Here is a 14,705-nt window from a genome sequence, read left to right as displayed (position 1 = left end):
TATAATCTCCAGTTGCTTGAGGTATGCGACAATTGAATGGGGATATGATTGAAAGCCTTATCTTGGTGACCTTATACCCTCCAACGTCATTTCAGTAAACATTTGCCATTCTTCTGTGGTCCAGAACATCGCTCTGATCTGACAGTGAAGAAGTTCACCTTGACCTTCATGTTCACTCTCTTGGTCCGTAACTTGACCACTAGCGCAGAACCCAGTGATGATTATGAATTCATTTAAAACCGTTTAGAGACATGCCACGTGTTACTTTTAGACATTTTTTTCATCCGCTGACTGGTAAAAATTGGCACAAGACTTGTAACCGTTATCAAGGTATGCATTGTATATAGCCCTCCGCTAGAACAGCGGTAAGTCTACGGATTTACAATGCTAAAAACAGGGGTTCGATTTCCCTCGGTGGGCTCAGCAAATAGCTTGATGTGGCTTTGCTATAAGAAAAATACACACGCATTGCATATATTTTGTTAATTTTCTCTATGTACTGCCATTTTTCCCCTGGGTAAGTAACCTTCGTGGAGTTTTTACAGATGGTTTTCATTTTCTAGGTAGGCTGTGAAAGTAGCTCTGTACGTATGAATTGTCTTCTTTTTAAAATTAAATTTTTGTTTATTATTTTGCATGCTATTGCCTGGGTCATGTGGACGACCTTTCGTCATTGACCTTTGTGTCACCTGTTACGAGACACCTAATCTCGAGTTGGGTACGACTTGTTGCTTGGATAGTCTTGGTGCCCCAGTTTTATTTATATTTTTTTGTTTTTCAACGCGCTGACTTTAAAGGTGCTATTAATTAAACAAATAGACTTTGAATATAGTGTGTTGAACATTATAAGTTTAATTTATTTTCGTATACATTAAAATTTGAAGGAAATCACTTCTTTTCTTTTATTTTTCGTTTGCTTTCAGGCGTTAGGGCGTTCAACTCGTAATCCGAGGGTCTAGGGTTCGAATCCCCGTCCCACCAAACATACTATTATAATGTGACGGTCAATCCCACTATTCGTTGGTAAAAGAGTAGCCCAAGAGTTGGCGGTAGGTGGTGATGACTAGCTGCCTTCCTTCTAGTCTTACACTGCTAAATTACGAACTGCCAGCGCAGATAGCGGTCGTGTAGCTTTGCGCGAAATTAAAAAACAAACAGACAATCGCTTGTTTTCCTAGTAAATCGCTGATTTTGAAATCACTAACTAACTAACTAATTGCTTGTGTGGTAACAAAACATTACTGTTGTGAATTTTCTTTAATATGGTAAATAAAATATATTGACAAAAACATTAGTATCTTCATCCTACAATAGCAAAGAGTTTGTTTGTTTTTGAATTTCGCACAAAGCTACTCGAGAGCTATCTGCGCTAGCCGTCCCTAATTTAGCAGTGTAAGACTAGAGGGAAGACAGCTAGTCATCACCACCCACGGCCAACTCTTGGGCTACTCTTTTACCAACGAATAGTGGGATTGATCGTAACATTATACGCCCCCACGGCTGGGAGGGCGAGCATGTTTAGCGCGACGCGGGCGCGAACCCACGACCCTCGAATTACGAAGCGCACGCCTTACGCGCTTGGCCATGCCAGGCCATAGTAAAGAGACCGTAAGCACATTTCTGTAAACTGCGTTTAATATAACAGAATACAGAATGAATAGTTGAACGAAAACATCAACTGTCGAAAGGTATATTTTGTTTCATATTTAAACATCATTTACGGTACAGTTGAAGAAAAAAAATCGGTAGAATTACCTTGTTGAATGTGATTACACAGTAGGTTAACCTAGAAATATAAAGAATAGGTTGTTTACATGGAAAATATACACCAACTCAGAGTACCATTTAATGAAGTGGCTCTGTTTTGTTTATTATTAGGTTCAACGGTACATTCTAACTGCAAATCGGTTTTAACGCATTCATATGACGTCAAATTTCAACACGGAACGTTTTTTTATGTGCCCACCCCCTTCAATGGCACAGTGGAATGCCCACAAACTTTGACCGCTATAAACCGGTCTTACACTGTTAAATTAGGGACGGTTAGGACAGATAGCCCTCGAGTAGCTTTGTGCGAAATTTAAAAACAAACAAATCTTTTTAGATAAACACGTATTTTAGCGACATCTAGTGGTATTTATTTAATTTTTTTCTACTGGGGCTTTATTCAGAGAGAATAAAGAGAACCAGAAGAACAATAAGGTTGTGTTTTTAAAGAAAGCTCTTTAAGTGTGCACTATCTAACAGGTTAACAAATCCAAGAGCTGTTTTACATTCAACGCCTATACATTTTCAATCATAGTCAATTCAGTTTTGTTTACTTCATCTGGTCATTAAGGGATTCATTCACACCCAGTAATATCAAGTGTAGTTTCATCTCGCTGTTCTTATCTTATCTACAGAGTTGAATATGTTATATTATAACTAGTTCGAAAACATGTCACGTGAAATTTACAGCCGATATGAAGTCAAGGTAGAATGGCATATACTAGAAATGCATTGACGTTTTGTGAGTTGTGTAATGCTACCGAAAATCAATCGCTTTTAGAAAGGATGTATATTAACCCTTTTAGACTCCAACTACTTGTACGTTTGGCTCATATAGATGTACTCAGGTAAGGGCTTTTAGAATTTCAAAATGGTATAACCTTTCGACTCAAAATTAGGGACGACTAGAGTAAATAGTGCGAGTGTAGATTTTTGCTATGCAACAAACAAACATATTATGTATAAGTGTCTATTTTCTAACTCTAGTTATCGATTCCACATATACTGAATGAGTTGGCTTCAAACAAATACGCGACCCAATATTTGTTTTCCAGCTTTTGTTCACTCCACATACATCGTAAGTGATCTGCTTCCAGACATAAAAAGTAAATCGTGACCCAAAGTCTCTTTTCTAGCTTTAAATATTGACTACACATCTACTGATTAGGCCCTCTCAGAGATTCAAAGAGAGGGTCGGGTATATAAAAACAAAGCAAGACAGTTATTAACCCAAAAGAAAAGTGAACGATGATTTGAATATTTTTTTAGTTAACGTATATTTATTAACCTTATTTAATATTCAATAAATGTTTTTTTCTAGCCATTTTTATGTACACAAAAAAGTCTCGAAACTTCACAAATACCAAAACAAAAATTTGAAGCTCTCTTTGAGCTTGAGGTCTCGGCTTATGGGCCCTCTTAACCCTTCCTTCTTTAAATGGTCCTCGCACTGAGTAACCTAGTTCCAACCTAAAAACGTTTTCGTTCACTGTACCATAATGTTAAATGCGGTAGTTTAGATGATGGCGAAATATTTTTGTAATTTTTAGCAACAAACGATTTAAATTAACTGAAATTATGTTCCTGAAAACTTTTGTATGGTTAACGTAGTAATTCCGCGTCTTACCAATTTCCTTCCTTCCTTTGCCTATTTCCAGTATCTGTGACTCACCCCAAAGACATGACTACTAAATACCTGTAGTTTACATCTCTCTTTGTCCACTGATAAGAAATTGGTAAGTTTACGCACTTATAACGCTAAAATCTGGGGTTTGATTTTCCACGGTGGACACATGGCTTTATTGTAACAGCAACGACTACATCTTGTGGCGGCCATACAAAGTTCACATACTTTATTTTAAATACTTATGAGTAAAAGGTCCACCAGTGGCACAAGGGCAGGCCTGCGAACTTATGACACTATAAATCTAGTTTCGATAGTCGTGGTTGGCATAGCACAGAGGCCCTTTATGGCCAGGTGGTTAAGGCACTCGAATGGTGATATGAGGGCCACGGGTTCGAATCCCCGTCGCACCAAACATGCTCGCCTTTTTAAGGGGTGAGGGCGTTATAAATGTTACGGTCAATATTACTATTCGCTGGTAAAAGAGTAGCCCAAAGGTTGGCGGTTGGTGGTGATGACTAGCTGCTTTACCTCTAGTCTTACACTACTAAATTATGGACAGCTAGCGCAGATAGCCCTCGTAAAACTTTGCGAGAAATTCAAAACAAATAATCAAATACAGCATAGATAGACCACTTTACTGCAAACAAACAAATACAAAAAAACACATAAAGTAAAGAAAAATACATAACGATATGTCAGTCACACTACATCTGCCACTTCCACAACGGACGAGGCCTTTCGCTCGATACCAGTGCTCATGAGGCCGACTGGAATACGACAAACAATATTGATCGTGTCACTCTTTATATCATCAAAATGCATGAAGTACAACTGTTATTGGGTTAAATACAATAAGTTGGAAAAGTTTAATTTTTATCATTTTTATGTGAATCATTGACAAATCAGAATTAGTACAATAATTAATAAAATAATGTTTTTTCTGTTATTTTTATTTTAGTTTCTATACCATCTAATGACAATTTGATATACGTGCAGTCAGAGTGTAGGTAGTTTTCACTATATGATATTTTTATCTATAATTAAAATACGATAGTTTGCAGAATAGCTTAACAAAGGGCAGTAATGATTTAAAAAGCCACATAAAATCCATACAGAATAAGTTTGAATCATATAAACTACATCTTAAAAATAGCGAATTGATAAGTTTGTTGTGAATTTCGCGCAAAGCTACACGAAAGCTATCTGCGCTAGCCGTCCCTCATTTAGCAGTGTAAGACTACAAGAAAGGCAGCTAGTCATCACCACCCACGGCCAACTCTTGGGCTACTCTTTTACCAACGAATAGTGGGATTGACCGTAACATTATAACGCCCCCACGACTGAAAGGGTGAGCATGTTTGGTGTGAGGGGTATTCGAACCCGCGACCGTCGGATTACGAGTCGAGTGCCTTAACCCACTTGACCATGCCGGGCCATATTGATAAGTAAATGTTTTAACTTATCCCAGAAAGCTAATTTGGTGGAAAGAAAAGAGAAAAAAACGGTGTTAGATCGTAGTCAAGGAAGAACACCAGTATTTTGTGTCCAAAGACGTAAACAGAAAAATAGAAAGAAATTTATTTAAATTGAACTCACCTGTAATGATTAACAATGAAATTATTGCATAATAAAAGTTCGATTTTTTTTATATTCGTTACAGCTTTAAATATTTCTATCCCTCAGGTAACTTTGATGGAGATTACATATGGATTTACAAAACCGGTGTCATATTTTGGATAATATTTGGCCTGGGTTACCTTGCAATGATTCTTAACTACATTTCCCGAGCCATGCGATGTAAGCAGATACGTCGAATGGAAACTGGCCTTTCGCTAAAAATCCATCACACTCAACAGAAGGTGGAGAAGAGGGTGGAAGATATACATCACCTGCTTCAAGAATTTGTCACTAAGGTGAGACAAAGGTGTGAAACGATAGAACGGTGCTCAGGGAAGTATTTTATAGAGCACAAAAAATAATTGTTTATTTTTTTTTATTGTCAGACTAAGACAGCGATAAACAAACAAAACTTTCATGGCGCTGTTATCGAGTTTGTCCTGAAAAACAACAGAGAAATAGGTCATTAGTGTAACACAACCAGTACGTCAATGACCAAATATTAATTTTCGTACTGTTATCATCAGAATAAGACGGTAATAACCCAACTAAACCGCATGACATTGATATCGAGTTAGTCCTGTAAAACACTAGAGAAACACTCATCAAAGACATTGTCGTTAATGTGACATACTTTAAAATACCGGGTCTCCAGTTCCAAAAGAAAATAAGCGTAGTAATTTTCATTCGCTTTTCTTTGCTTTAGTAGTAAAACTTCACTTAAAAGCAAAAACAAAAATCGTTCGTTTCGGTTTACATAAATGTTTTGCCGAAGTGGTAATCTCGATTTGGCATGTGTAAAAGAATATTTGAAAACCCAGTGTTAGATGTGGAAGGATGATACTTATTTACCCAACAAATGTAGATGGATGTCATAGTGTAATGGAACCCTAAATAAGTTAGTGTAACGTTAATAAGGTAAGACAACTGATAAGCGGTTCCCTCCTCTCAAGTTACATGAATAAAAGGGAGACTAAGAAAAACTAAAAGGAGGAACTAAATTGAGTCGCACGAGATAATTATAAGCAAAATTGGTCTTTACTGGGCTACACTGAAACTCTGTGGCTAACAGCACATAAATAGTTATATCTGAAAGAGGTTATAGAAACTGACTAAGATTACCTCTTCTCTAGCATACACTACATACTTAACGAAATGAAATACTGGATAGCTATTGTTGTAAGTATCCTAAGAGGAGTCACCTACTGAAGTAGACACCGCCTTACCCTAATTTCTGATTTCCATTTTAACCTCTGGCATTAATATAAGTAATATTGTTTGGAATAGAGAGTGCCAAAGAGTAAAACCAGTACCTGGAGCTGCACTAAATTTAGTAAATAAATGACATGTTTTTTTCATCTTTCTAAAGGTTTCATTTTATTCTCACAAATATGATGTTTTTATTTTGTTTTTCAATTTTGCGCAAAGCTACACGAGGGCTATTTGCGCTAGCCGTCCCTAATTTAGGAGTGTAAGACTAGAGGGAAGGCAGCTAGTCATCACCACCCACCGTCAACTCTTGGGCTACTCTTTTACCAACGAATAGTGAGATTCACCGTCATATTATAACGCTCCCATCACAAATATAATAAAGTACTGATTCATTTTGTCCCCCCTCACATGACTCAGCGACAAAGGCTGAAGACTTATAATGCTAAAATCTAGGTTTAGATACCCGGAGTGAGCAGAGCAAACATAGCTGATCGTGTAGCTTTGTAGTTAAGAATCAACAAACTTTTTTTTTTAGTTTGCCGTTTAGTCTTTATTTTGATTTCAAAATTAATTGTCAAAAATACAAACAAATTAAAATAAATATTTAGATTTTAATATGGTATTTATCATTATAATGTCTCGCCGTTTATCTGTCTTTTGGCCTTACAAGTCACATTCTTCATTCTAGCGTACAACACCCTAAGTATACTGTGAATACTGCCCAAACGTCAAGTTATGACGTCAAGCTTTTTGTAGTTTTTATTGAAATGTGCTTCACGCAAATAATCTCTTTTTTTTAACGGGCCCGGCATGGCCTGGTGGTTAAGGCACTCGACTTGTAATCTGAGGATGGCAGGTTCAAATCTCCATCACACCAAACATGCTCGCCCTTTCAGCCATGAAGACGTGACAATATGACGGTCAATCCTGCTATTCGTCGATAAAAGATTACTCCAAGAGTTGGCGATGGGTGGTGATGACTAACTGCCTTCCCTTTGGTTTTACACTGTTAAGTTAGGAACAGCTGGCGCAGATAGCCCTCGTGTAGCTTAAAACTAGACCCTCAGTGGCTATGTGCCGAGTCTTTGGATTGATGATGCTAAAAATTGAGTTTCGATACGCGTGGTGGGCGTAACATAAATAGCCCATTATGCAGCTTTGTGTTTAACAACAAAGAAGCGAGTATTAAAAAAAAGCTTCTTACCGCCGCCTCTTATATTTACCTACTGACCACAGATTAGTCGTTTTACATTAAATCTTGTCAGGAAATTCAAGGCTTTATTGACTACAGGGCCAACTCTCGCCCTAATAGAGAGAGGGCGTAATGTATAAACCTTTAGTATAAGTATACGAAGTACAGCAATAAAGAGTTAGGTATTCTGGTACCAAGTTAGGCATTCTGGTACCAAGTTAGGTATTCTGGTACCAAGTTAGGCATTCTGGTACCAAGTTAGGTATTCTGGTACCAAGTTAGGTATTCTGGTACCAAGTTAGGCATTCTGGTACCAAGTTAGGTATTCTAGTACCAAGTTAGGTATTCTGGTACCAAGTTAGACATTCTGGTACCAAGTTAGGTATTCTGGTACCAAGTTAGACATTCTGGTACCAAGTTAGGTATTCTGGTACCAAGTTAGACATTCTGGTACCAAGTTAGGTATTCTGGTACCAAGTTAGACATTCTGGTACCAAGTTAGGTATTCTAGTACCTCATTCGTAAACAACGTGAACGACAAATAATTTCCGTGATTTTTTATGACTTACTATTTTGTTTCAGACTCCCCATTTTTTAAAGTTTACTTCATGTAACACACTGTAGTTGTATATCATTCAGTAGTGTAAACAAAGTAGTTCATTTGTATAATAAAAGAACCAGGTGGAAAACTAAACAACAAAATCATTAATTACCAGTTCAGAACACACGCAAATTGTCTAATGCTGATTGTTACATTTGGATAATTTACAGCTTTATCGAAAGAAAAAATACTGTCCGAGAACAAACTTTCTTTGAGATGTAATCAAAAGCAACTAATTAAAAACATGTTACACCGCCCTTCACCTTACACAACACTAACCCTAATAATTCTTTTCAATTCCAGTATTCTGTCACTATAAAGGATTTCAACCCGTGGATTATTGCGAAATTCATATAGGATTTATTTGTTTTGAATTTCGCGCAAAGCTATTCAAGGGCTATTTGCGCTAGCCCTTCCTTAATTTAGATGTGTGAGACTAGAGGGAAAGCAGCTGGTCGTCACCATCCACCGCCAACTCTTGGGCTACTCTTACTCTTTTACCATCACATAGTGGAATTGACCGTCACATTATTACGCCCCCACGGCTGAAGTGGAATTGACCATCACATTATAACGCTTCCATGGCTGAAAGGGCAAGCATGTTTGGTGCGAGGGGGATTCGAACCCGCTACCATCATATTACGAGTCGAGTGAAGTATTGTGTTACGTACCATAATTTACGTATTATCACTTTGAACAGATCTCCGATTCGTTATATTACGTAAGTTAATGTACAACTATTTCATGTAATAGAAAATTTGAATTTAAATTTAGTAGTTAGTTAGCTGCTTATATGTATAAATTTATGTTATATACCAACAAGATTGATACACAAAATTTCTTTTTTTTAAACACAAATACATTCTAATATACGAACATAAAAACCACAATACAATTTAAAATAGCTGTTATTACTAACAATTATTATAAACGAGGGTTATATAAAACAATTTTACAAACTTACAGACAACACTGAGTCTTATATCTAGCTTAGAAGTAAATATTTTATTAATAGCTCAAGTCCACGTCCTGCAAAGTAATTCTAAGTTCATATTGTTATTCGTCACTTCAACTGGGTAGGCTTAATTGGCCTCACACCAGTTAGAAGTTCACTCCTTCCAGCAAAGATAATTAATGTCCTCGTAGAAATAATAACGTCCGAAGTTATGCATTAAAACTGAACGGTGTGTAAAGTTTGAAATCTGTAAACGTTTCTGGTCTGGTTCTGTAGTTTTCAGATTCATAGACGTTAATCACAATTACAGATTCCTTAATGTATATATAGTGTACTGACTGTAGCTGTCCAGCAATATTACTACTCTTCTTTGCGCGTTACTTTTATACAAATCACGCGAGTCTCTAGAACCTTCAACAAAATTATCTCGCAATAATGTCAATCACTAATATTATATAGGTGTTCACAAATGGTATATTGTTGATCCATGCTCGAAAACGTCCTACAATTTTCTAGAACAGACGAGACTTGCACAATACACAGTTCAGTTCAGAATGTATGTCACAAGCAAAAGAAAAAACTGTACTGAAATAAGCTTAGGCACTAAAATAAATGTGCAACAGTAAATTCGTTACAATTGTTTCAAACAAAACAACAACAACAAGAACATATGGTATTAAATACTAAAGTAAAAATAAAATAAAGTTGTTATAAAAATCTCTTATTGTGATAAAAATAATCTGTAATAATAAAAGAGTTTGTGTCTGTGTGATCGCTACAGCTCCAAGAAGAAAGATTGTTTGTTTGTTTTTGAATTTCGCGCCAAGCTATTCAAGAGTTATCTGCGCTAGCCGTCCCTAATTTACCAGTGTAAGACTAGAGGGAAGGCAGCTACTCGTCACCACCAACCGCCAACTCTTGGGCTACTCTTTTACCAACGAATAGTGGGATTGACAGAAACATTATAACGCCCTCACGGCTGAAATGGCGAGCATGTTTGGTACGACCGGGATTTGAACCCACAACCCTCGGATTACGAGTTGAACGCCTTAACACGCTTAGCCATGCCGGGCCCGAAGTACGAGAATTCGTTTTTTTATTATTAAGCACAACGCATCATTACGGGCTAATTACGCTGCACCTACCTTAGGGATGGAACCTCTATTTTTAGAGTTTTACACGTACAAGTTCACTGCTTAAAAACTAAAAGGCATGACAGGAGTTTGTTTTGTTTCAGTATTATATTGATAAATACATAATCTGACAGTTTAAAAGTAAGGTCATCAGTTACCGGATTTTCTCTTTTGCTTCCTTTATTTTTTTGTTGATACTTAAAAAATGTATCGTTTTATTTAAGACAACATTTTGATACAAGAGTTAGTTTCCGTTAATACAGTGCTTCAAGTATTTTACTCCCTTCATATTGAGGTTGATGGTTGTTAAAATGTGAGCTTAAACTCTGTAGGGAGGTGATATTATTAGTTGTATAATCCTGATTTGCGTTTTATTTTCTAAGTTCCTAATTTTCTAATACAGCAGAAATCCAGACGAAAAGTGCCATCGCGGACTGGCTCAATTTCATTTGGTAAATCAGATCATCTCGACAGTCCTTCAGAGAGTGATAGTACCGATAGTCCTCGAGACAAGAACCACAACACGGAACTTCATCTTCAGCGACTGATAAAACTTGTGGAGGCTCTAAGACTCGAGACTAATAGCCAGCATTTTCTCGACCATCATTCTAAGAGGGGATTGACGGAAGCCTTGGATCTCGCGTCAAGTACAGATCTCCTGTGTTCACGTAGACACAGTCTGCCAGTGACACTTACTTCAATCACTGCACATAATGAAATTCAAACTCCGGTCATTAGAAATAGAGGCCAACTTATTTTTCATTCTTCGACTCATGTAAATGGCCCTTTAGCCAAACACGGCAGATTTTCTGAATACCGCAATCCTTTTCTTGTAAAAGGCCTTCTGGGAGTTCCTAATGAAAACCTGAAAAGTTCTAAGTGTGGATATGTTCAAAGAAACCTGCCCAGTTTTGATATAGAAAGCATAAAAAGTACGAATTTGTGATTTTTAATGTATTTACCTCATTCGTGACAAATGAAGAGTGTTATGTGCCTTTACCTTCCAAACTTTGATGCCCTTTCGTCTCCGAATTATAAAGTTCATCAAATATATTTCTAAGTGTTATTGATAGTGTCAAGCAGTTCATTCATTTCAAAGTTGATGTTTTAAAATATGATTGACATATTGTTAGTACATTGAATCTCATCACACTGAATCATAAAACAGTACTGGGAAGGAAATATATTTTAATCAACCCCGCGTTCTGCCTTGTCAATCATTCTAAGATGCACACGCCCACATATTCAATGAAACCAACTCTTTCCCAGCTTTTTATGTGTGTGTGACTATTTATCTAAAGACAAATCTTAATTACACGAAAAATTAGTTTCAAAAGATTATCTTTATGTGAGGAAAATAAGTCCGTTTAAAATGTTATATTTATTTATCTATTACTTAGCTCTTTCATAAGGTAGGAAAAAATCAGTTGTTAATTTCTGTATCTCTTAACTATTTCACTTTTTTCTAACTGTTTTTCGTTGTAACATGGAGTAATAACTTTTAAGTTGGTCAAATCCGAAACTTGCAAGTGTGAATATTATGATTTATTTAGTATTGAGTATTGAACTTATGATTAACGTTAATTCCTTGACATGAACTCGTTAAAAATGCTACTATAAAACCGCTAGGCCACGGCCCGTCCATCACCAGAGACATTTAACCTATCGTTAGAGCAATTATTATTATATCTATATAATATAGTGGGTCATACGCACATGTTTTTGAACGTAACCCATCTATCTAGTCGTTTTCGAAGTTACAGATGTCGTAACACAGTTAGCGCTGCTCTGTGGACGGATGCTAAGACCACAAGCTGAGACATTATTCACAGATACCATGATGCATAACGTAGAAGACCTATTCAACAACCCTAGATTTACAAGTATTTTGAGCCAGGTACAGAAATCATGTTTTAGTTGTACACGCAAAAACGTACACGTGTTTTCAGACTTTAATATCCTGTAAGCCTTCAGTTTACTTAAGTTTGTATTCTGTATAAATGAACAAAAATTAATTTAAAAAAGAAAAATACTTAATTTCAACAACACACACATATACATATATATGTATATATAGATACAGATATGCTGGTAGTTACGATTCTGAGTCGACTTCTTAGTTATAATATCTGAGAATTAGTTTATTTTTAGTAAGTCCACAAAGTGGTTTTTGCCTTCATTATCATTCCGAAAGAAATATAGCACAGATTTCTTACGAAATCTGTGAGATGTTTTATATCCGAAAGTTCGAAACCTAACGGACGTGTTGTTACTAAGAAGTCAAAAATCAACAACAACCCGAGTGTTTCCTGAAGATAGATCTTCCTTCTTCGATGATGTAGGTTTAATTAATAATTTATGTCCTAGAATCTGCATTTGTTTTATTTTGTTTCTCAGAGTATTTTTAAATTTATTTTATCATAATGGTAATGTTTTGTTTTCTATAGATATAGCACAATTTTTGAATGCGTTTTTTTTCTTGAAAACACTTGGATTATTGTTTTTTTTAATTTATGAATAATCCTTTTTTTAATCCCACCTGATGTCTTAGGGTTGTAAAAAGTATATATTAATCCATTGGTAACCAGATATAAACAAACTGTATTAGTCACTCTGATTCGGTTTTGATATGATAAAAGTATTCGTAGTACAGCAAATTTTAAAAACAGTCTTATATGATAATGTTGAAAAATCTTTTGTCCTGTAATTCGAAAGTTTTTTTATTGCATGGTAGTTTTTAAAAGTTTTTTCTTGTGCTTTCCCAAAGGATACTCGCTGAACACTTACCTCAAATTAACTAATAAAATGATCTATTGTAAAAACAGTTCTGAAATTCCTTTAGCTTAAAAGTAATATTACTCAGGAAAATATTAACACGTGAGAGAGAATCTAAACTGTTTGTTTGTTCCTTTACCAATGAATAATGGGATTGAATGTTACGTTATAACGCCCCCACGGCCAAAATGGCTACCACGTTTGCAGCGACAGGGTTTCAAACCCCCAATCCTCAGATTACCACTCAAACGCTTTAACCCACCTGACCATGCCGCGCCTCCAATCTAACCTGACTCAGTACAAAACAAAAATGGAAACATAATGTTAAATGAGGAATTTTATTAGGGTCATCTTTATGTTTTACGTCAGAATGAAGGAAATGTTGAAAATGTTTGTATATTTTGGACAGCTACCTTTAAGAATGTACATATATATTTTCTTTGAAATAAAAATGTTTTCAGTTTCAAGTAAAACTCTTCAATCAATCTGATTTCCGTTATTGAAAATATAACCAAATACATTTTAAACTCCAAAGCTACGTAGTTTTTCTTATAATTTCTATAAATTTCATATTCAATCCGCTCATTAATACCGTGACAAATAGGTTCTATATAGACGTGCGAATAGTGCTTTTGTAGGTTTAATTATAGAAATGAACATTATTTGGTACTATATTTTATATTCTATTCAGTTTTAACCTAGTTATTACGAGACAACTATGACTTTAACAATGCTATTATAACTTATTGTTTCATTGTAATATATTTTTAAGTCCTGTAGCCTTTATCCAAAAAATTACAACTTGCTTCAATATTTTTATTTCTATTTGATTATTTGAATATAATATGTCTTTACAACCTAAAAAAAAATCCATTTAACTTATGCTTTTAAAAGATTTAAAATAGTATTAAACAAATTTAGCAAAATTACCCATAGGCGGGAAGATATTCGAAACCATAGAGTTCATTTAATATACATTAATGCGGGTTTTCTGAAATATTGGTCTAGAAAACGTAGGAATGCATGGATTATTGCTACTCTCATTAATATTGATTAAACAGACAATTTTTCTTGGTTTTATCCACATCGTAATGTATACTATTATTAAACTGCAATTGGAAATTTCCTCAGGCATGCCGACAGTTTCTTCTGATCGTGTAACTGTATTCGGCAGTTGATACCAAAATGAGATTCATATGTATATCAAAGCAACGTATCACTCAGAAATCACTAGTAAGTATGTTAAGTTTATATGATAAATGTTGTATGATTGATGGAATCCGTCGATACGTACAACATTCATTCAAATTTCGTCCAAATTAATAGAAACTAATTTGAAACACCTAGTATTCAAATGCTGATTTTCATATTAAAAATATGGTTTTTATATCGTATTATTATTGACATACTAAGCTAACCCTAAATATTTTCACAGCATGAAACAACATTTCAAGAGTATTTTATGATGTACGAACACGTATTAGAATGTGTTTGGAAGTGGCTTGTCTGAAGACCACTTTAATAAATAAAAAACAAACAAAACAGGGATGCGTGGATGTGTTACAACTCATCTAGTTTCCTATAAAAGAAACTTAAGCCAATCGGGTGTATTGGAATCAATCAAATTTAATTGTGAACGGGTTATTACCACTTGTTAAACAGAATCAGTTGTGATTGTGAATTATATATTTTCACATACACTATAGAAACGAATGAGACTGAGGTTTGAATATCGTGTAAAGCTACAACAGGTTTGGTTTGAATTTCGCCAAAGTTATACGAGGGATAGCTGCGGTAGCCGTCCATAATTTTGCAGTGTAAGACTG

General features: G+C 35.5%; 1 protein-coding gene across 6 annotated transcripts in view; it reads left to right on the top strand.

Moving 5' to 3' along the window:
* LOC143228955 (potassium channel, subfamily K, member 16-like) overlaps nt 1-13,352 on the top strand; it is a 74,864-nt gene extending 61,512 nt beyond the window's left edge. For 3 of the 6 annotated variants that reach the window (XM_076460493.1, XM_076460502.1, XM_076460474.1), the window contains exons 5-6: nt 5,078-5,307; nt 10,508-13,352. In XM_076460493.1, coding sequence (XP_076316608.1) covers nt 5,078-5,307; nt 10,508-11,050 — 773 coding nt within the window. In that variant the 3' untranslated portion in view covers nt 11,051-13,352. Of the gene's footprint in view, nt 1-5,077; nt 5,308-8,319; nt 8,738-10,507 lie in introns of all 6 variants that reach the window. The other 3 variants (XR_013015584.1, XR_013015583.1, XM_076460483.1) reach the window with 3 other exon arrangements.
* Nucleotides 13,353-14,705: the final 1,353 nt, after the last annotated feature.

Source organism: Tachypleus tridentatus, chromosome 1 (genome assembly GCF_004210375.1).
Source record: "Tachypleus tridentatus isolate NWPU-2018 chromosome 1, ASM421037v1, whole genome shotgun sequence".
Classification (NCBI taxonomy): Eukaryota; Metazoa; Arthropoda; class Merostomata; order Xiphosura; family Limulidae; genus Tachypleus; species Tachypleus tridentatus.
This window is presented reverse-complemented; position numbering and strand designations above follow the sequence as displayed.